Raw genomic sequence first — 20,857 nt, 5'->3', positions numbered from 1 at the left:
CAGAATTTGACGCGAGCGCCGATTTTGGTGCAATGCGAATTAGCTCTAGTCGCCGAGTCGGGAGGGACGGACAGGCTCCGGGAGCGCCAGAAGCGGGCGGGCTCGGCTGGGCCCGAGTCAACGCCCACCTCCGCCTGCATCCCCACCGCTCCTCCTGTCGCCATAACAACTGACCCCCGCCCGCCAGCTCCGCGCAGCCCCGGGACGCACGGGCCACTGGCCCGCGCGCTCGGGGAAAGCGCCCCCACCCTTGTCGCCTCGGATCCGGGCTACCTCGCACTCCCGCCCCCACCCCGCTGCTGCCAAGCACAACGCAGAGGCGCCCCCTCCCGCCGCCAAGTAGGAAAGCCCTCGCGCCCCGGAGACTTGACTGCCGAATTAATAAAGCACCTGAATCAGGGGCTAGGGTCCTCCCGCGCGCTCCCCGGCGCCTTGCACCTGCCGAGGTCCCCCGCACCTGCCCTATCCGGGGCTTCAGGGCGCGTGCCGCGGCCAGCCGACGGCGGTGCCCCGCGCCCCGTGTACAGAGCTCTCGGGGAGCAGGACATCCCCGAAGGCGGCAGCACGCCGGAGGCGGGGAGGCGGGAGGCGGCCGGGGCGCGCGGGGAGGGCGGGGAGCCCGCGGGAGGAGGAGGAGGAGGTGGAGGGGGAGGAGAGAGAGGGAGCAGGGCGGGCGGCGGGGAGGGAGAAGGGAGGCAAGAAAGTAGCAAAAGTGAGGCTGGCAGCCGGCGGCAAAGGAGCGGGTCGAGCGGCGGCGGCGGCAGGAAGTCTGTGCCCGAGACGAGCAGAAATTAGAGCCAGGGAGGGACCGCGGCGGCGGCGAGAGTGAAAGAGGAAACTGCAGAAGAGGAAGCTCTGCCGCAGCACAAAGTCTCCTCTGGCTCCCGCGCCGAGCATCCCCGCGCGCCCGCCCCAGCCCTCCCGGACCGGCTCGCCGCTGCTGCCTGCGCCCCTGTCGCTGGGCGCCCCCTCCTCAGCGCGCCCACCCCGGCCCCACGCGCCCCGGCCGCGCCGTCTCGCCGTCCTCCGCACACGTCGCCCTCGTCTGCCATGGCCCGGGAGAACGGCGAGAGCAGCTCCTCCTGGAAAAAGCAAGCTGAAGACATAAAGAAGATTTTCGAGTTCAAGGAGACCCTCGGAACGTAAGTGGGGCTCCGGGAGAGAAGGGTGGAGGTACCAGCGGCCGTGGGTGCACAGGCAGCGCCTGCTGCCACCACCGCCAGCCACCGAGGCAGGAACCGGCTGGTCGCCGCGTCCTCATTGTCAGGTTCTCGGCTCTGCGGAGCCCCCCGCGTGTCCAACGCCTGGGTCTGCGTCCCTCGGGCACGGGTGGGCACCGCTCTCCGGCCGGGGCGAGAGGAGCTCCGAGCTTTTGGGAGGACAGTCACTAGCAGGCGACTTTCCACTTCCCCTGACACCGCCACCCTCTCGACTTATTTCTCCCCACGCGTGACTGTGGGCTGAGAATGGTGGATATGAGTGTTTACTGGCTGTGTGTGTTTACTCACCGTGTGTATGGGCACACCGTGTAGATGAGAGATAGGGTCTCGAGAAAATGGGGCTCCGGTCATTCCCTTTGCTGTCTGTCCTTCCATCGTGTGTTCTTATAGAATCGACATCTGCACGTACTAGGTGTAGGCAAGACTTTGGATGCCACGCGATTATGGAAGGGAAGAATTTCGCAGTGTTCAGGGTCACGTGTGGGTAAAGCCTTCCCTGAGCGTGTGTCTGTTTCACACAGGCTCAGCCACACAGGCTGGCCTGCATGTCTTCAGGGAGGGTCTGTGAGTGTCTCTATACAGGCGACTCCTCTCTCAGGCTGTGTTCAGTCCAAGTGTTGGTGGCTGCGTGGCAAGAAAGCTGAAACACTCAGAAGTCGGCATGAATGCCCCAAGCATGGGCTGCTCAGTTCAGTGACTGCTCTCTTTCTGCCCAGGAGTTGGTTTTTGTTTGTTTTGTTTTGAAGCACCCCAGAATAGGTAGGGAGGCTGATAGTGAAAGACAATCAGGCACTGCTGGGTGAGTCTGAAGTTCAGGTTATTTTTTCCCCTCATATGATCAGTATCTGCTGGTGATCAGTATCTGTCAGTGTATATATTCGCTCACACGCACACATGTGCTATATGAACTGAACATTTTGTAGGGGTTTATGGAGGTGTTGATTAGGCTGGGAAGAGAAGGAGGAGGTGTTTGGTGAGATAAATCACTGTGTTCTTCCTTCTTCCTTTCCTCCCCTTTCCCCCCCTTCCCTTGTTTTTGTGATTGGTTTGCTTTCCCAGAATCACATTTTCCCACCCAGATTGTCTGCTGCCCCCTACTCAGGGTCCATGGTGGGTGGTCATTCATTTCCCTCACCGCCACCCCCTACATCACCCCAGGGTGAAGTTGTGAAGGCAGCATTCCCAAGAAGACACCTTGGCAAGGCTGAGAATAGGGTCTCCCAGCTGTGTTGCTGCACTTTAGGGAGGGCACCTGTGGGTATAGACTTTCTACCTTTGTTGGGATGAAAACGGAAAGGACTTGGCCTTTTTAATAGAGAGGGGTTTGAGACTGCCTCCCTCAGCATGGCCAGTTAGGGGGTGAGTTTTGGTCAAAACTTTTGAATGTTGCTATTGAGGTTTATTCGGATATGGGGTTTTGATGCTGGGATGCTCAAGTTACGAAGCAAGAAGCATGCCCTTGCTTGTCATCCTGAGACCGGTTATGTGGCTGCAGATGAGGGCATGGGAGAGAGTGGAATCTCGGTGTGTGGGAATTCCTTCCTTTGTGTGGCACATCTCCACCTGAGCCCCTCATTCTGATCCCCCTGCCTGTAGCCTCCAGGTGGGCAGAGACGCCTCCCCCTAACCAACCTGCTTTTCAGGAGAGCCCTGCAGCCTCCCCTCTGCCGCAGCCAGGCCGCTGAAGCTCAGTGAGCTGTGGCTTTATTGAGTGGCTCCTGCTGTAGCAGGCGCTGTTTGGGGGTGACTGCGGGTGGTTTTCCCTCTGGGAAGGATGGGGATTTGCCTTCTGGAACCAGAGAGGCCAGTGGAGCTGTGGCGGAACAGTCTCTTGGACTCTGGTCAGGTGCCCGGTGAACTTGGGCATGGGTCTCTGTTGGGGTCCCGAAGCTTTGCCTTCTGCCTTGGAAATAATTCTTTGAAAAGAAGCTTCCCACTGAGGCCCTGTGGTGCTGGCATGGGTTCTAAAAGAGTCTAACACAAATAATTAAATGATCAAAATGTTTTTACTCAATCACAGAATAATAATAGTCATTATAGGTGACTTTCTTAAAGGAATACCAAGCATCAGGCATTGTTGTAAGTGCCTTACATGTATTTCACTCTCAGAATAAGCTTAGAAGTTGGGTTTTGCTGTTATTCCCAATTGGCAGATGGGAAAAATGAGGCAACGGAGAGATTTAAGTGACTTGCCAAACACGAGCTAGTTCCAGGCAGAACTACTCGTCATGATCCATATGGGGTAGAGCTAATTTGTGGCTTATGTAACAGCAAACGTTTTCTAATAATTTGATTTAACGTGAGTATTTGGAAAGCTAATTTTAACAGTAATGCAAAGAAAACATCGTTGTGGTAACATTTCAAAGCTTGTGGAATATCAGCTTTATTTTGTCTCCTTGAACTTCCCAGCAGTGGTCGGAAGTTCAGTATGCTTGTTTCACCTGGGGCCAACCCCAGTGACCTTGGCCTGAGTCCAGACAGAGAGGTTGCTTCCAGTCTTGTCTATGCAGATGTGGAGTCTGGACCCCTCTTCTGTCTGTAATGAAACCTCATGTAAGACAAAGGCATCACTCAAGATTGGGATTCATTTCCAAGGTACTCTGAAGCTCCAAGTCATTTTGTTTGTCACACCTTCCCCACATGCCTTCAGGATCCTAAGGCAGGAAAGCCCTGCCAGGAGCCAGACTGTCATCTCACAGTGTTAAAATGCTTTTAAAATAAAGCATCGTAAAGGCCCAAGGAGCACACTTTGCCAGCATTTGTCCTCTGATATCTAGCTGCCTGATTCAGGTACCTTTCCCTGCGGAGCTAGAACATTTACTGTTGAAGCCAGGGGGTTGAGTCATTTAGTTGGTGTGGTCAGCGGGGCCTTGCTGGAGGACAGGGGCCAAATGGGAGGGAAGGCGGGCCCAGGAGCGTGGGAAGGGGGTGAAGGAAGCTAAGGACAGCCTAGGCAAAAGGATCTGTCTTTGGGGTTTGGGCCTGGGTTAGCTCATGTGCCTCTGAGTCAGGCCTCAGGAAGAACCTCCCAACCAGTGGGCTGCATGTAACTTACTTTGAAAGGGAATTCCAGAACCTGACCATAGCTCTGAATAAGGTGAACGATCTAATTACTAGTTAGTAATCAACGACATGTTTTCTGATCCTTGGCACACTGTGAGAGCAAATACATGTTGTGTAACAGCAAATTAGGGGTAGTGAACATTTCCTTCAGTGTATTTGCCAAGGCTCTTCAGATCGCCTCTATTGGAGATACCTTTCAATGACTTCTGAAATTACAAAAAAAATTGATAATTTGCCGCTCGGAGAAGACTATGGATGGAAAGAAAGCTTTGGCGTGGTGTCAGGAAGTACCCCAGACTCAACGGAAATCACTTCTGTAATTCCCATACCATGATATCCTTCTGAACAGAGAAGGCCTCTGTTCTTGGCATGACACAGAATGATTGTCCCAATATACCTCCTTTCCTCTGGAGTATAGGAAATGGCATGTCCTAGAAAATAGATCATCTCTGCAGGGTGTGAATACATGGTTTTCTTATAGACTGAACATTTTACAGGGAAATAACTGCTGTCTGTAGGGGGCTGGGCTGGGCTTTGTGGAGAGTTTGAGCCTGGCTTCCAGGTCTGGCTCAGCCACTAATGGGTTGTGTGGCCTGTGGGCCTCTTGGTCAGTTGTCCACATTACCTTCTCCCTGTCTCAGCTTTCTCCTCTCTAAAATCAGGGGTGTGGGGCAGGGAAGGCAAGATGGTTTTCAATTGCCCTTACGGCCCTGAGATTTTATGGCTCGACTGTGCAAGGAAACTACTCACTGGGGATCCTTACAAGCCTTCCACGTGTGGCTAGTGCTGCTCATTTCTGTTTGGAGCGACATTGTTAGGCCCATGCTAGTGGCAGAGTGAAACAGCTCTGGACAGGAAGTCTTATCCCACTTAATGTCTATAGCATAGTGCGGCCGCTTTTTCATTAAATGAGTGCCTGCTGGTGCTGCTTTAGGAAGGGTATAAATAGAAATATCCATGGGGCAAGCATGGTCTTTTCCCACTCGTATCATACTTATACTCCTTATTCTGAAATTGCTCAGTAAATACACCTGTTGAGGACACAGATGATTGGTTTATCTGGAAGCCCCAGGGGAAAACACACTCAGTAGTGCTTTTTTTGGCATGTAGGCAGTGGGCGGGGGAGGGGTAGAATGCAAAGCTGCTTCAGGTGGTTTGTATGTTTGACTGGCTGATTTAATAGTATTTATTCTGTGATTAGTCAGATTTTTAGAGTCTGGGTGAAGCATTTGAAAGAATATCACCAATGGGGCACCTGGGTGGCTCAGTGGGTTAAAGCCTCTGCCTTCGGCTCAGGTCATGATCCCAGGGTCCTGGGATTGAGCTCCGCATCGGGCTCTCCGCTCAGCGGGGAGCCTGCTTCCCCCTTTCTCTCTGCCTGCCTCTCTGCTTACTTGGGAGCTCTCTCTCTGTGTCAAATGAGTAAATAAAATCTTTAAAAGAAAGAAAGAAAGAAAGAAAGAATATCACCAAGTGGACCATGGCGGCAGAAGCCCCTAGATTTCTCCCTTAGTGTATATCCCAGCTGTGGTATTTGTTAGGAGTTTGTATTTCTCAGCTCTCTAGTTTAGGAGGGCAGGATATAAATTCAGCCTCTCATACATTTCAAGATAGCTACTGAGTGTCTACTATATTCTAGGCACTGTGGGGCATAGCTGCAAACAACCAACCAAAAAATGCCTGCCCTCTTGGAGCTTACCTTCTGGTAGGAGAACCAGGAAATGAAGAAGATAAGTAAGTAAAATGTAGAGTATGGTGCCTAGTACACACGTGAGGGAGAATATCCAAGCAGGGAAGGGGGATTTTGTAGAGTGGGGTGATGGCAGCTTGAAGCCTGGTAGTCATGGATGGCCTCGCTGAGCAGCTGATATTTGAGTACCATCTAAAGGAGCCCTGGAACATCTGAAGGCAGAATGTTCCCATGAGAGGGGACAGCAGGAGCTGAGAGCCTGGCGGGAAGTTTGTTTGCTTCCTGTTTCCAAGAGGCATGTGTGGCTGGAAGTGGGTGGTCAGGGGTGGAAGGTGGGAGCTGAGCTAAGAGATCGAGGAATTGGAGGGGGCAAGGCAGAGGGGAGATTGGACTCATGCATGACCTTTGTAGACCGTTGTCGAAACTTTGCCTTTGTGCTGAGAGATGTGGGAGACATTGGAGGATTTTGAGCAGAGGAGAACCTTGATCTGACTCAGGTGTTTCCATCATAACTGTACTTGTGGTATTGAGGACGGACCGGTGGGCTCTGGGGCAGAAGTGAGGAGACCAGCTTGGGAGCCATTGCAATGATCCAGGTGAGAGACAGGTTGTTTAGAAGGAGGAAGTAGCTACAGAGGTGATGAGAAGCGATTGGATCCTGGATATTTTTGGAAGAGACAGCAGAAAAGAATTGTGGTTGGGTGTGAGATTCTCCAAGGCTTTGGGGTTGAAAGAATTGTGCCATTGGCTGGTTTTGGTCAGTTTATGCAAGGATTTTCTGAGTGTCTGCTCCATCCCTGCTCTGGGAGGATCTTGGAAACAGTTTAGCATGTGAGCTGCATTTGGGCTTCTGGGCCCCCCTCATGAGTGACTCCTGCATTTCAAGGTGAATTTCCTTCCCTCTGAGTTTATGTCTGGAGAGGGCTTTTGAAATGCCTCCTCCTTGGTCACAGAGGGAAAGTTGTGATAGGCTGGATATTTTAGCTTCTAGAAGAATTGCTTAATTTTCTGTGAAAATGCTGGGGTTTCCCTTAGAACTATCAATGGGAAGAGCTAGCTCACCTTGAAGGTGGGCCTATAACTTCTCTCTCTCTTTGTGTGTGTGTATTTATATTTATCTCTCGTATATAACTCTATCCTATAACCTGTAACTCACTTAATTTGGTGATTTAAAGCCCAAACATTCTGTGAAAAATAATAAACATGAGCATTCCTGCTGCTCCTTTCTTTGACAGGATGTTTTGTTATTTGGAGAGGAAAAGCCAAATGCTTTTCTTGATTGGGAAAAAGATAACAAACACTGGTCTTATTGATGAGTGCAGTGGGATTTGGGAAGTTACGCTTTGGGTAGAGAGCTTGTTCCAGAAGGAGCTAATAGGGACTGTGTCTCAGGCAAAAATTTCTGGTTCAAACGTGGCCACTGAATGGACAATAATTAGACTTAGTAGGTAGATATTCGTGTTACCTCAGGGGAGGATTTTAGGGGTTAATTTGTGGAGTTTTTCTTCAGTTGGGTCTGCAAATCCCTTTAATCTTTCCCTTCCTCAAATAAATCTCCTTAAATCCCCTGCAATCTCTCTTCTCCTCCTCCTCTCTCCTCTGGGACAGCTTAGGCATTGGTCCAGTGGTGGACTGTCACATTGCTGATCAACTTGCACCCACAGTGGTAAACCTCCAACCTCACATCTCCAATCCTTACCAGATTTCCCAGAAATTACCAGGGAGTCCACAGCCCCCTGGGGACCCATATTTTTTTTTTTTTTTTAAAGATTTTATTTATTTATTTGACAGAGAGAAATCACAAGTAGATGGAGAGGCAGGCAGAGAGAGAGAGAGGGAAGCAGGCTCCCCGCTGAGCAGAGAGCCCGATGCGGGACTCGATCCCAGGACCGTGAGATCATGACCTGAGCCGAAGGCAGCGGCTTAACCCACTGAGCCACCCAGGTGCCCGGGACCCATATTTTTAATTGAAGAAGGAACAGCTTCTGGGTGGCCAGCAGGAAGGCTAGTGTCCTAGTCAGTTGTCTTGAGTTTCTTTTCTGGCTGAAGATGGTCAACCCAAAGTGTATGTAGCTAAAGCAGAAGGATATGTAGACTCTGGGAGAGATGCTATCCTAATTTTCTTTCTCAGTTCGTGTTGGTTATGCCCCTTTGACATTCTTTGGTGCAGGAAACCACTTTTATCTTGGGTTAGCTATCATGAGATCCTGCTTGATTTCTAAGAAAATGTTTATTATGCAGCAAACGGCTTATTTAGGTTCCAGTCAGATAAGGCTAATTTCTAAATGGATGCTACTAGCCAGGTTCATTCAGTAGCACACTGAGTTCATTCCATGTCTCTAGCGATCAGCTCTGTGCCTTGTGCTCTTTTTCCTAGTTATTTCAGGGTTCAGAAACAGGGATTCTGTCTTCTGGGTAACACCAAATCTTGAGGATAAGCATTGAAAATAGCATATTTGCTGAGGCCAGGTAGGAGAGGCCTTAGGAGGCCTTAACCCTTAATGGAAAGGTGGCTCCAGCAGAACCATTCCAACTGTGTGCTTCTGGAGAGGTTCCTCAATCTTTCTGAGTTAAGATGGGGATGGAAGTTGTTGCCTTGTGGGATTCTTGTAAGGATTCAATGATGTATAGGAGGTGCCTGGCACATAATTGGGATTAAGTAAACGGTAGCTGTCATCAACTCTAGTTGCTTTCAGCAGCTGTGGTTGAGGGGGACCGCCTATGGAAATTCAGGGCTAGGACCATGGGGAAGAACATGTCAGGATCTGTTGGAAATTGATTTTTGGAAGCTCTTGTTGCAAATATGCAGAATGGTGCCTATTTGACCTCCCCCCACTCCCCTGCCCACATTGATTTACAAAAACTATCAACAAGTCTTCAGTCAGCCATGGATGTTTCATTGCTGGGTATTTTGCACAGCACCATAGTGAGTAGCTAAGTGTGTAGGCTCTGAGGCACTAGGACCTGAGTGCAAATCCTGGTCCACTGCTTCTCAAATTATTGAAAATTTCGTTTTGGGCAAATTATTTGGCCATTCTCAGCCTCATGTCCATAAAACAGGATAAAACCAGCACTTAATCTCAGGGCTGTAGGGAGAATTTAAGGAGAGCCCATGAAAACTACTCAGTACAGTGTGTGGCCCATGAACATGTTCTCAGGAAACGCTCGTTCCCGCTCATTAGCCCCTGTGGTTCTGGAACACAGCTCCTCAGAGGCCATTTGCACAGATCTGGGGGGTTCGTGGAACCATTCGGCATTTGCTCGCCCCAGGAGGATTATTAGTTTGTAGAGTGCTAGCATTAACCAAGAGACTCTGCCTGAAACGTCCTCCCGGCCAGCTCCTGTGCTGGAGTGACCTAGTTCACTGTGTATCACGGGCTCATTCCTTCCTCTGGTTATCTCATCAGCTTTGTCTCTGCACCTCTCCCTGCAGCTTGAGCTGGGGCTTTTGTTTTGTTTTGTTTTAGCCTGTCCCTGTCTGCATCAGCTTGTGCAACAGTTCTCTGAGCAGTTTCTGTCTTCCCAAACAGCACACAGGTCTCCGTGGCTCTGCCTCGGCTTCAACGTGCTTTTCCTTGCTGAGAATGGTTACCGGGTGTCAGCTTCGTTTCTCAGTGAGTAGAAGGTTCTGATGCGAGGGCTTAAGTACTTTATTTGCCACATGACAAAACATCGTGGAGTTTTGTAGTTTAAAGCTGGTATGTCCTGAATTGATTTAAGAAATGGCAGCATGCCTGTGAGTACACCACATGGGCACGTGTAACAATTTATTTAAAAATATCTTCATGGGGGATTGCTGGGGGGGCGTGGGATAAGATTTCAAAAGTTTCATTTCCCAGGTCTCAGGATACAGGCGTTGACAGTTGGGGTGCGAATATCCACCGCATTAGGTCAGATCCCTTGTCTTGATCTCACCAAGTTAGTCCTTTTTTTTTTTTTTTTTAATTTCTTTTTTTTTTTTTTTTTAAAGATTTTATTTATTTATTTGACAGAGAGAGATCACAAATAGGCAGAGAGAGAGGAGGAAGCAGGCTCCCTGCTGAGCAGAGAGCCCAATGCAGGACTCAATCCCAGGACCCTGAGATCATGACCTGAGCCAAGGCAGCGGCTTAACCCACTGAGCCACCCAGGCGCCCCACCACGTTAGTCCTTTTAATGGCCGAAGTCTGGGTGACAATTTATTGGGACCTCTGTAATGGAGTGAGCAGGGGAAGAAAAGTCTCTGACATTCCTATGTGACAGAGGACCTCCCTGTCTGTCATAACCTGTGACGCCCATCAGTGCAATTGCCTTTACACCAAATGGAATTGGGTGCTGTAACTGGAACCGTCAAGGTTTTCAGCACAGCCTCCAAAGTCCCTGATTTTCAAGTGATCCTTTTGCCTGCCTACTCCCACAACTCTGTGCCCTCTAATTCTAAGACCTACAGTATTGTGGGGGAAAAGACACCCACACAAAAAACAAATCCCCAAAGCCCCAAATCTTATGTAGCATTAGAAAACTTGTGGGTAGAGGGAGGAGAGTGGGAGGTCTGGCAGAGGGTTGGAGTGGCAGGCATCCCACAGGGCTGGTGCCCCCCGCCCCCCCAGTGTCCTTCTGTCTCTGGGCTGCCACTTTTTTTTTTTTTTTTAAGATTTTATTTATTTATTTATTTGACAGAGAGAGAGAGATCACAAGTAGGTGGAGAGGCAGCAGAGAGAGGTGGGGAAGCAGGCTCCTCGCCCAGCAGAGAGCCCGATGCGGGACTCAATCCCCGGACCCTGAGATCATGACCCGAGCTAAAGGCTAAAGGCAGAGGCTTAACCCACTGAGCCACCCAGACGCCCCGGTCTCCCACTTCTTTAGCCTTCATAGGAATGGCCACTTGAAAGTTGCCTTGAAACATGGGAAGATATGAACACCTTGAAAGAGGTTGAGGGCCCTGTCATTTAGGATATAGGCAGTTTTGAAGGAAGTGCTTTTTTCAGACACTTAACTGAAAAGAATTCATGTTTGAATGTAAGGCAGGAGGGAGATAGGTTAATTGTGGTCTTGGGACTCTGGTGGGTTGCAACCTGGGAAGTGGAGGGCTGAGTGAGGCCCACTGGGGAGCCATGGCAAAGCTGAGTGCTTGCTGGCCTGGGGTCTCCAAGTGGGGGGTGTCATGGTGTGGCCTCTGTGTCTCCCTCATCCCTTCTCCCAGGACTAGGCCAGAACTGTTAGCACTGTGATCCAGCTATGTCAGTGACCCCAAAGTTCATCTAGGTTGGAGTAGGGTCCTAGGTGACCCCAAAATATTTCATTTGTTTAAGAAAAATATGCCTTGAAAAAGTTTGTAACGAACATTTGGAGCAGACCTTGCATAAAAGTTGGGGACAGCATGTATCTGATAATATGTGCAAGAATGATATTGCTTGTGGGTTCTTTCTGCCTCTATTAGCATGCTCAGCAAAGATGGAGTTTGTGGTCTGGGTAAGGATAAAAAAGGAATGTGGGCTTCTTGTGGTCCTTTTGGCTCCTCTCACAACTGAGATATAATAATAAGACTTAGTGTGTGTGTGTGTGTGTGTATGTGTGTTTAACTTTGGTAAAAAATACATAACTGAAAAGTTACCATTCTAAACCATTTTTAAGTGTATGGGTCAGTGGCATAGAGGATGCTCACAGTGCCTTGTGACCATCACCACCATCCATCTCCAGAACTTTCTCATCCCTGAAACTCTGTCCCCATTACACACTAACTCCCCAGTCCACCCTCTTCCCAAGTCCTTGACAATCACCATTCTACTTCCTGTCTTTATGGAAGTGAAGTCCACAAAATATTTGTCCTTTTGTGACTGGCTTATTTTACTTGGGACAATGTCCTCGAAGCATGTACCAGAACTTCCTTCTCTCTTTTTTTAAAAAAGATTTTGTTTATTTATTTATTTATTTGACAGACAGAGATTACAAGCAGGCAGAGAGGCAGGTAGAGAGAGAGGAGGAAGCAGGCTCCCTGCTGAGCAGAGAGCCCGACATGGGGCTCGATCCCAGAACCCTGGGATCATGACCTGAGCCGAAGGCAGAGGCTTTAACCCACTGAGCCACCCAGGTGCCCCCCAGAACTTCATTCTTTTTCTTTTTTGTCCTCCTTGCTTTTTAAGGCAGAATAATATTCTCCGGTGTGTCTATACCCCACTGCATTTATTCATTCATTTGTTGGTGCACACTTGGAGTTATTTCCGTCTCTTGGCTGTCGTGAATAATGCTGCATGGACATGGGGGTACCCGTATGTCTTCAAGTCCTGGCTTTCATTTCTCTTGGGTGTGTACCCAGAAGTAATGTTGCTGGATCATATGGTAATTCTCTGCTGAAATTTTGGGAGGGCCGCCATCTTGTTTTTCCCAGTCATGTGGTGTTTGGCTATTTGCAAAATGTTTTTACCCGCATGATTCAGTTATGACCCTCACTTTATAGGTAAGGAAATGGAGGTTCAGAGAGGTCAAATGACTCACGGGTAAACGCTGCTGAGCCGTAGTGGGAGTGGGAGGGGGTCTAAGTGTCTTCTGACTCCCCAGTTCAGTGCTCTTTCTCCTGTGTCACACAGCTTACAAACTGATTCATGGAATTGATGTGAATAGGGAATATTAAAGAATGAAGGAGAAATGCCTCCACTTCTGTGGACGTGTTATGGTATGGTGAGGAGATGGGTTCAGATTTGTAACAACTGCTGATTTCCGTGGTATAAATACTCCCACATGGAACGGTTTCAAGCTGCCCATGGTTTAACAACCTACTACAGAATTCTTGCATCAGGCTCTCATGAGCAGGTATGAGGTGACTCCAGCATACCTCTAAAGGAAGTAGAGGTCAGGAGACTGGAGTTGAGGCTTACCTCCGTCACTTGAGAGCTGTGGAACCGTGATCTTATCCTCTCTATGTCTTGATTACCTTGTTTGTTAAATGGGATAATTATACCTGAATTACACCTGCTTACGTTACAGACCTGTTTTAAGTCCCAAATGAGATAAGGCATGTGTAGTAAGGCCTTATACAAATAGAAGGTATTATTTGTTATGAAGATTATAGCTTTAAAAGTATTCCTTTCTCGTAAATGTTAGTATCACATACACTCTTTGAAACCTAGCTATCATCTTTTGGGCATTGTTCCCATAGGAGTTGGGCTGTGTGTCAGCCTTGACTCTGGAAGCATCAATAAAAACTAGAGTTTCATGGTATAGTTTAACTGGCTCTATTCAGGTGTTTGTTGTTTGCCTTCTTAGTGCTTAAGTGATTGGTACATTAAGAAAAACTTAAAAAAAAAAAATCATGAAAGTAACATGTCACCCTAGCAGAGAATTTAAAAAATCTGGAAGAGCACAATAAAGAAGGCAATAAGAATTGACTTGTTGTTTGGGTGGGTCCTGGGTAGTGAGTTTCTCTAGAGGGTAGGGAGCTCTCAGGAGAGGCCTCAGAGGTCAGCTGTTGAGGCTACAGTCAGGCCGTGGTTATTTACTAGTTGCCATAAAAGTATTTAAGTATTTTACCATCTTGGTTGATTGAACCACTGTGCACAGATTGGGTATCTGCTCTGGGTACAGAGGTGGTGGTCTTTGTTGAGACTTGTGGGGGGTGGGGGTGAGGGCCTTGTTGGGGTTATTGTCATGTTCCCATCTCTACCCTCATCAGCATCTCTAAATGTGTGCAGAGTCTGAAGTGGGAACAGAACCTGGTGCCAACAGGAGGACCTCCTCAAGAGACATCTGGTAGCCTAGTTAAATGTGTGGGAAGAGAGGTAAAACTATATCCAAGTGTTCCTGACTCTCCCTGGTTGGGGTGGGACAGGAGAACCCTGTTTGCTATAGACTGAATGTTTTGTCCCCTCTCCCCCAAATTCATATGTTGAAACCTAACCCCCAGTGTGGGATATTAGTAGGTGGAGCCTTTGGGAGGTGATTAGGTCATGGAAGTGAAGGCCTATGATGGAATTAGTACCCTTTGGTAAAAGAGACCCCAGGGAACTCTAGGGCCTTTCCACCATGTGAGGACACAGTCAGAAGGTGGCCTTTTTTATTTTTTTATTTTTTTAAGATTTTATTTATTTATTTGACAGATATCACAAGCAGATGGAGAGGCAGGCAGAGAGAGAGAGAGAGAGAGAGAGAGAAGCAGGCTCCCTGCTGAGCAGAGAGCCCGATACGGGACTTGATCCCAGGACCCTGAGATCATGACCTGAGCCAAGGCAGCGGCTTAACCCACTGAGCCACCCAGGTGCCCCCAGAAGGTGGTCTTATGTGAACCAGGAAGCGGGCCTTCACCAGACACCAAGTCTGCCAGCAGCCCTGTCTTGGACTTCTAGTCTCCAGGACTGTGAGAAGTCAGTTTCATTGTGTCTCAGCCGCTCAGCCCATGGCATTCTGTTATGGTAGCTGGGAGGGCCTAAGACACTTGCACGCATATTTCTGACTACTACCAAAGTGCTCACACGCAAAACCTTCAAGCCGCCTCTTTGGAACATAGTATTCATGATCAACTCATTCTTGTGCTCAGAAGCTGAAGCCTGTCTAACTCCTGCATGGATACTGGCCAAGCCAGCTCTCTTATCGGTGGGCTGCCTGAGGTCCCACAGTTAATCTGGACCACATCCAGAGCTTCAGTGTCATGGTGTCCCTGAGGAGGGTGACGGTGAATGTTCAGAGGCACTGCTCCATCACCATCAATGTAATGGCAAGCAGAGAAAAAACGGTCCATATTAGAGATTTCTTACTTCAGCCATTGTTACGTTACTGTATCCCCATTAATTCACTTTGTAGGTGCAAAATGAGCTCCCAACAGTGCATTTGGCTCCAGAGAGAATTCAGAGCCATGAACAGTGAGTGCCATTGGCTCTTGCCGAACTGCCGCCACGCTGTGGCTCCTAGGGCTTGCGTCCCCAAGTAGGTGAGGGGAAGCTGCATTTGGAGATCTGAGAGCACAGTAGGGACTCCTGTGGCCCCTCTAGGGTCTCGTAGGTAAAGACCTGCATTGGGAGCCCAAGTGGAGGCTTTCCCACACATTGGCAGAGCAGGTGTTACACACAGGGAGGGCCTGGCTCAGACGGGACATCTACATGGTTCATCAATGTTTGCCGAATAAATGAATGGGTAAGTGAAATAAAAGGAGCACAGGCTTCCATTAGATTAAGGAAGTTCAAGTCCTAACTGTGCCATTTATGAACAATGAGACCTTGAGCAAATTACATGATCTTTCTGAGCTTCTGTTTTCTCATATTTAAGTGGGAATAATAGTACCAACAATTCTAGCTGATTGTGGGCTTTCATTGTAAAAAGAAAAATAGGGGTTACAAGGCATGCTACATATTATAGGTGCTAAATAAAGGGACAATGGCTTGAATTTTAAGCAAATAGGTGTTAGACCCCATCACGTGATTTAAACTTCACTGAAAAGGTCTCTTTTCAGGAGTCTCATGAGAGATTCATTCTTTGACTTAAAGCGTTTTCTTAAGTATAAGAAATTAAACAGTAACAGCCATGTATAGATCAGTGGGAAAGAGTTTGTTTTGTTAGAATGAGTTTGGAGAGTGAGATAGGAAAATGATCTTAAAAACTGCAGGGCCTGGACTGGAATTAAGGGGTGGGAGTCATGTGGACGAAGCCAGAGATGAGATTGGAGGCTGTGAAGTCAGCCAGACTCATTGCTGAATGAATATTCAGCAAACAGCTTGTGAATATTGGCCATGTGAGATAAGTACATGACGGCCTGGTAGCTATTCTATCTCTGTGGCCTGTGATGACCACTGTCCGTGAGCCTGAAGGTCAAATGGAGGTCGGGAGGAAGGACAGTCTGGTTTGTTTCCTGCTTGGGGGGATCGCCCTTGCAGCCACCCCTCTGTGGCTCATAGGGCTTAGGCCAAGGAAGGGCAATGCCTGCTGTCCATGGAAGGCCCCCAGGCAGGGTTCTAATGGGGGTGTGGACTCGGCAGCCTCTGAGTCTTGGGATCCAGTGACTTCTTTCCCCCCAGCCCTGACCCCCACCAGGTATTCCTGGTGGCCGTTCTCTCTTGTAGGAATTCTTGAATGTAACGTCACCCTGGGATTGTAGAAGTGGTCCAGATAGAAATGCAGGGGTCTCTCAAAATCTTGGTTAACCCTGAAGGTCCTAAGAGCTGAGTGTCCTTTGGAAGTTTCTCAGGAAGTTGGAGTTTGGGGCCTGCTCTTTAGCTCCCAGCATGGCCTGTGGGGGTATTGTCGAGACTGACGCGAACCCTGCAGAAAACTGTGTGTTCACTGAATACCGAGTAAACTGGGCTCATCTTTACAAACCTAGTCTTCCCTCTAGGAATGAGGGACGCTGAATTAGTTCTGTGATAGAAATTTGAATGGGTGTGTCTGGTCACAGCCACCTGGGAGTGAGCCTTCATTTATTCCCCTTGGTGGGACTTCAGATAAGGGTTTTGAGAATTGCGAGATTGATTCTACAGTTTTTTTGTTTTTTAAAAAATTCTTTGGATATTAGAGGTTGAGAATCTGGTGCCAGGCACTGAGGAGGCGCTGGTAAACAAAATGTGTGTGGGTTCTTGTCCCCAGGGAACTTTTTGGGAAGACAGACAAATATACATGTCATTGCAATTCAGTGTGATAGAGCTACAGCAGGGGGTATATGATGTGGAAGCTGAGAAGAGGGGTACTGTGCTGGCAGTGGGGCTCAGAGACAGAGAGTTGGGCTTCTTGAAAGTTCTAAGTCAGAAGGGAAAACGATCTAGCATTCCTCAGTAAGTATTTAATGAGCTCTTGCTTCATGCCATTGAGAATACTGGCTTCTGTAAGACAAAGGAACATAGAGTTTTTTTGTTTTTTGTTTTTTTAAAGATTTTATTTATTTATTTGACAGAGGGAGATCACAAGTAGGCAGATAGACAGGCAGAGAGAGAGGCGGAAGCAGGCTTCCTGTTGAGCAGAGAGCCTGATGCGGGGCTTGATCCCAGGTCCCTGAGAACATGACCTGAGCCAAAGGCAGAGGCTTTAACCACCGAGCCACCCAGGCGCCCCAGAACATAGAGTTTTAATAATAATAACGTTAGCAGACATTTACTGAGTCCTTACTCTGTGCCATGGATGGTAGTACTTCATGTGAATTTTCACATTAAATCCACACAGCATGCAGTATAATAGATACTATTATCACCATTTTAGAGATGAGGAAATTAAGGCCCAGAGAGGTTAAACAACTTGGCCAAGGTCACACAGAACTAACCATATAGAAGAATTGGGATTTGAACTTAGGTTACCCACCCTGGGCCAAAGCCAGAGCTCTTAACCATCACCCTGAAGGGGCTTTCCTTTTACATTTTGCTCCCTGAACTCTTAGAGAAAATTGGACATGTGCCCATATGCCCACTGTGCAAAGCAGCGTATGGTGATGGAAACATGGTGCAGAGTGTTTTAGGGGTTCCAAGGGAAGGGAAGCAATAGATGGAGACCGGTCAAAAGTGCTGGTCATGGGATCGTTTTTCTAGTAAACCTTCTCCAGTGACCCGCTTTCCAGATGGCTGTCATGTCTTCGTTTAATACATGGCTGTTGCTGCACCAGCAAGGGCTTCAGTGACAAAAGTGAGGTGTGGTCCCCCATGTCCCACAGGTACGCAGACATATTCCAGTCTCCATGCCCTCCTCCTGTGGTGTCTCCTGCTTCCAGCACCTACCCATCAGTTCTCCAGGGCTCTGCTGTGGTGCAGTTGCTTCCTCCCAGTGTCCCTAGACATAAGCAGCCCACCTGGGGCTCCTCTCCTCTGTTCTTCAGTCCTAGACTCACCCCATTGAGGGCCGATTGTTCCAGGGTTTTCCTTTTGTAAGAGTTTTCTCCATCAGCACCAGAAGCTCTTTGAGAGAAGGGGCCATCTCCCACCTGTGGTGTCCCCTGAATCGCCCCCAGTACCTTGCATGCTGAGCAACACATGCAGAGTTTGTTTGGTTCAGTTTTTAAAAATCCCAGAGTCATGAAGTTGTCTCCATAGCTGCTCAGGAAGCTTGCTTTTCTAAATGTTTTCATTACGGATAAGCTCTTCAGAATGTTCTGTCCCCTTTTTCTTCATCTGGATTTCATCTCTAGATCGTCTCCACTTTTCCACTTGTGGATTACTCACTCAGTGGATTAGCTGGGGTGAAATTTTAATCTGTGTGGGTTTGTCCTGCTTCCTCCCTCAGCCTGCTGGCAGGCTCTTTCTGTCAGCTGCCACCAGGACTACTCTCGGGGAAAGAAAACTAGCTGTCAGCCCCCCCCCCCCCCCCCCCATAAGAGTTTTCCTCAGTAGGATGGTCCAAAACGAAATATAAATGATGTTTGGCTCATGACGGCCTTCTGTCAGTTGGGTACCACAGTTGGCTGTGGCCTGTGGTGTCCTTTTAAATACTATTTCTGGTACTTTCCTTCTTGAGATATCCCACCTCATGCATGGCTTGTTGTGGTCTTGAGATTCCTCATGGAAGCAACACATACTTGGCTTTTTCATTGTTTCCCTTGCACATCAGGCCTTTAATGGCTTTGTGTCTTTTTTCTGCATGCCAGTGTGTGTAAAGGCCAAGGATGATCCCTTGGCTGCAGTTACCAAGTGCAACATTTTTCTTCAGAAGATGTGATGTCTGTGGAACCGTGGACGGGATGAAAAATTTCTGGGCATGTACTGTAGCATTTGCTGATGTTTTCCCTTCAGAATTTATCAAGCCCTTTGTCTCAGTGTCCCAGATGTATTCCCTTTGAGGTAAAAAATTTCCTTGATCTCAGTACCTTGGCCAAAACTTCTGAGTGGGAAAAAAAAAATTTTTTTTTTTCCTCTTTTGTCAACACCTATATTCTGGATGTATTAGATTTTCTGAGGAGGTTTCCAAGACTGGCGTTAGTGTGAAGGCATAGAGGTGGTTTGAAAAAGAATAATGACTAACGTACTTTAGTATCTGCTAGACATGGGATATTCCCCTAGATACCTGACCAGTTCATGGGTCATTTAATTTGTCCATTACCCTGTGTATTAAGTACTCTTTGACAGTGGAGGAGAACTGACTGAACCCAGGTCCCATGATGTGTAAGTTACAAGACAGGGATTGACCCTAGATCTGTGTGAAGGAGCTCTGGAAGGCTGTGCCTGGCTCACAACCGGGCTGACTGAGGTGGAACAGGCTTCTAGAACTAGGGTGTATCCTAGGAATCTGTACCGCTGGCAGGAGACTTGTGTGTTTCTTTGTCATAACAGTGGTTTTTGGGCCTCTAGATCTTTGCTGTCCTCTATGGGTGCACTGCAGGCCTTGCCTTTGGTGTTGGAGCTGAAGAGTCCTATTACATTCAGGGTGCCTGGGAGGAGACTGGGACTTGGGCTGTATGACTTGGTTCATGCTCATCAGAAACCTCTGCTGAGAGAGGATGGGGGCCTCAGGACTAGTTTGCAGGTTAAGGATCCATTTTGTTACTGGGTTGCCATTTCTGTACCGCGAAGAACATCTTTTTTTTTTTTTTTTTTTTTAAGATTTTGTTTATTTATTTGACACAAAGAGATCACAAGTAGGCAGAGAGGCAGGCAGAGAGAGGGAGAGAATCAGGCTCCCTGCTGAGCAGAGAGCTCGATGCGGGGCTCGATCCCAGGACCCTGAGATCATGACCTGAGCTGGAGGCAGAGGCTTAACCCACTGAGCCACCCAGGCTCCTGAAGAACATCATTTTTTAACACACCAGGAGAACCCTGAGATTTCAAATCAGACGATTTGGAAAAGAAAAAAAAATGTGCAAAATACTCATCATTTACAGCTTAGGTATCCATTAGCAAAAGGTCATGCACTATTCAGGCAGATATCCAGAAACTCAGATCAAGTCTGACTTATTTTCTGAAATGGCTAGTAAAACATGCACAGGAGTGTGATTTCTATCTTTATCCCTCCTGTTTGAGCTGGTGTTGAGCTACTTACTTGGTGGCTTATCGAACAAGTAGGGGACAGATATTGTTACAGTGGTGACTCCCAGCTCAGTGTTCTTTTTTCACTGAAACGTTTTAAAATTGTTTTTGTTCTGATCACACTAAAATAATTTTATTGCCTTTTTCTTGTTACAAAGTATTATAAGTGCTTTTCAAAAGTTTAGTAGATCAGATTTACTTTTTCTCAGGGCTTGGTAATTAAACAGAATCATTGTTAGCTGTGCAATAAAGGCCTCATCATATATAATGTGCCTTAAATGGTTTCTTTATATTGTTACTAATCAGAGCATACCAGGAGGGAGCCAATAGAAATATTAAAAAGTTTTGAACACCTGCTCTATTAAGGAAGTTTGCCAGTGTGACGTGCAACGTTACTCATTGTTTCTCTTCAGGATCTGTTTGGAAATCTGTTTCTCTAATGATTTATAAGCAGGATGACCTTTTCCCTGCTGTTACAGGCAACATCTTTGCATAAAGAAACACTTGAAGTTGTACTGAGTTCATATCCAGAGATATCAGGAGCCAAGCTGTTTCACGTTCCAGTTTGAGGTTCTGATTTTGCCTGGGTTTCATTCTGGAGAAAGCGTCTGATACATGCAGCTGAGCTTACAGGCCATTTCACAGCCTCCTTCCTCATTAGGTCTCATTCCTTTGGATTCTGGAGTGACCTCTGGGGTCCTGGACACCGATGCCCTCTGGGGCCAGCTTCACAGTGACACAGGGTCCTATGTTCCTCTAATGCATTTCTCCCTCTGTCTTGCAAGTTACAGGGCTGGTATGATCCTTTAAATTAGAAGACTTTCTCCTCCAACCTTCTAGCGTGATGTGAAAGGGATTTTACTGATTGATTAAAACTTTTCTTAGGGTCAGGGGTTAAAAAAGTTTATTGAACACTGAAGGTATTGGATAGGATGGATTAAAAAAAAACTTTATTTAAGTTGTAAGCTTAAACACAGAAAATTGGG

The 20,857-nt window shown here is 47.8% G+C and overlaps 1 protein-coding gene across 2 annotated transcripts in view; it reads left to right on the top strand.

Moving 5' to 3' along the window:
- The first annotated feature begins 1,048 nt into the window (after nucleotides 1-1,048).
- Nucleotides 1,049-20,857, top strand: part of CAMK1D (calcium/calmodulin dependent protein kinase ID) — a 430,643-nt gene continuing 410,834 nt past the window's right edge. For both annotated transcript variants that reach the window (XM_059404328.1, XM_059404325.1), the window contains exon 1: nucleotides 1,049-1,142. In XM_059404328.1, coding sequence (XP_059260311.1) covers nucleotides 1,051-1,142 — 92 coding nt within the window. In that variant the 5' untranslated portion in view covers nucleotides 1,049-1,050. The remainder of the gene's footprint in view (nucleotides 1,143-20,857) is intronic.

Source organism: Mustela nigripes, chromosome 6 (genome assembly GCF_022355385.1).
Source record: "Mustela nigripes isolate SB6536 chromosome 6, MUSNIG.SB6536, whole genome shotgun sequence".
Classification (NCBI taxonomy): Eukaryota; Metazoa; Chordata; class Mammalia; order Carnivora; family Mustelidae; genus Mustela; species Mustela nigripes.
The sequence above is the reverse complement of the archived record's forward strand: the minus strand, read 5'-3'. Positions and strand labels throughout refer to the sequence as shown.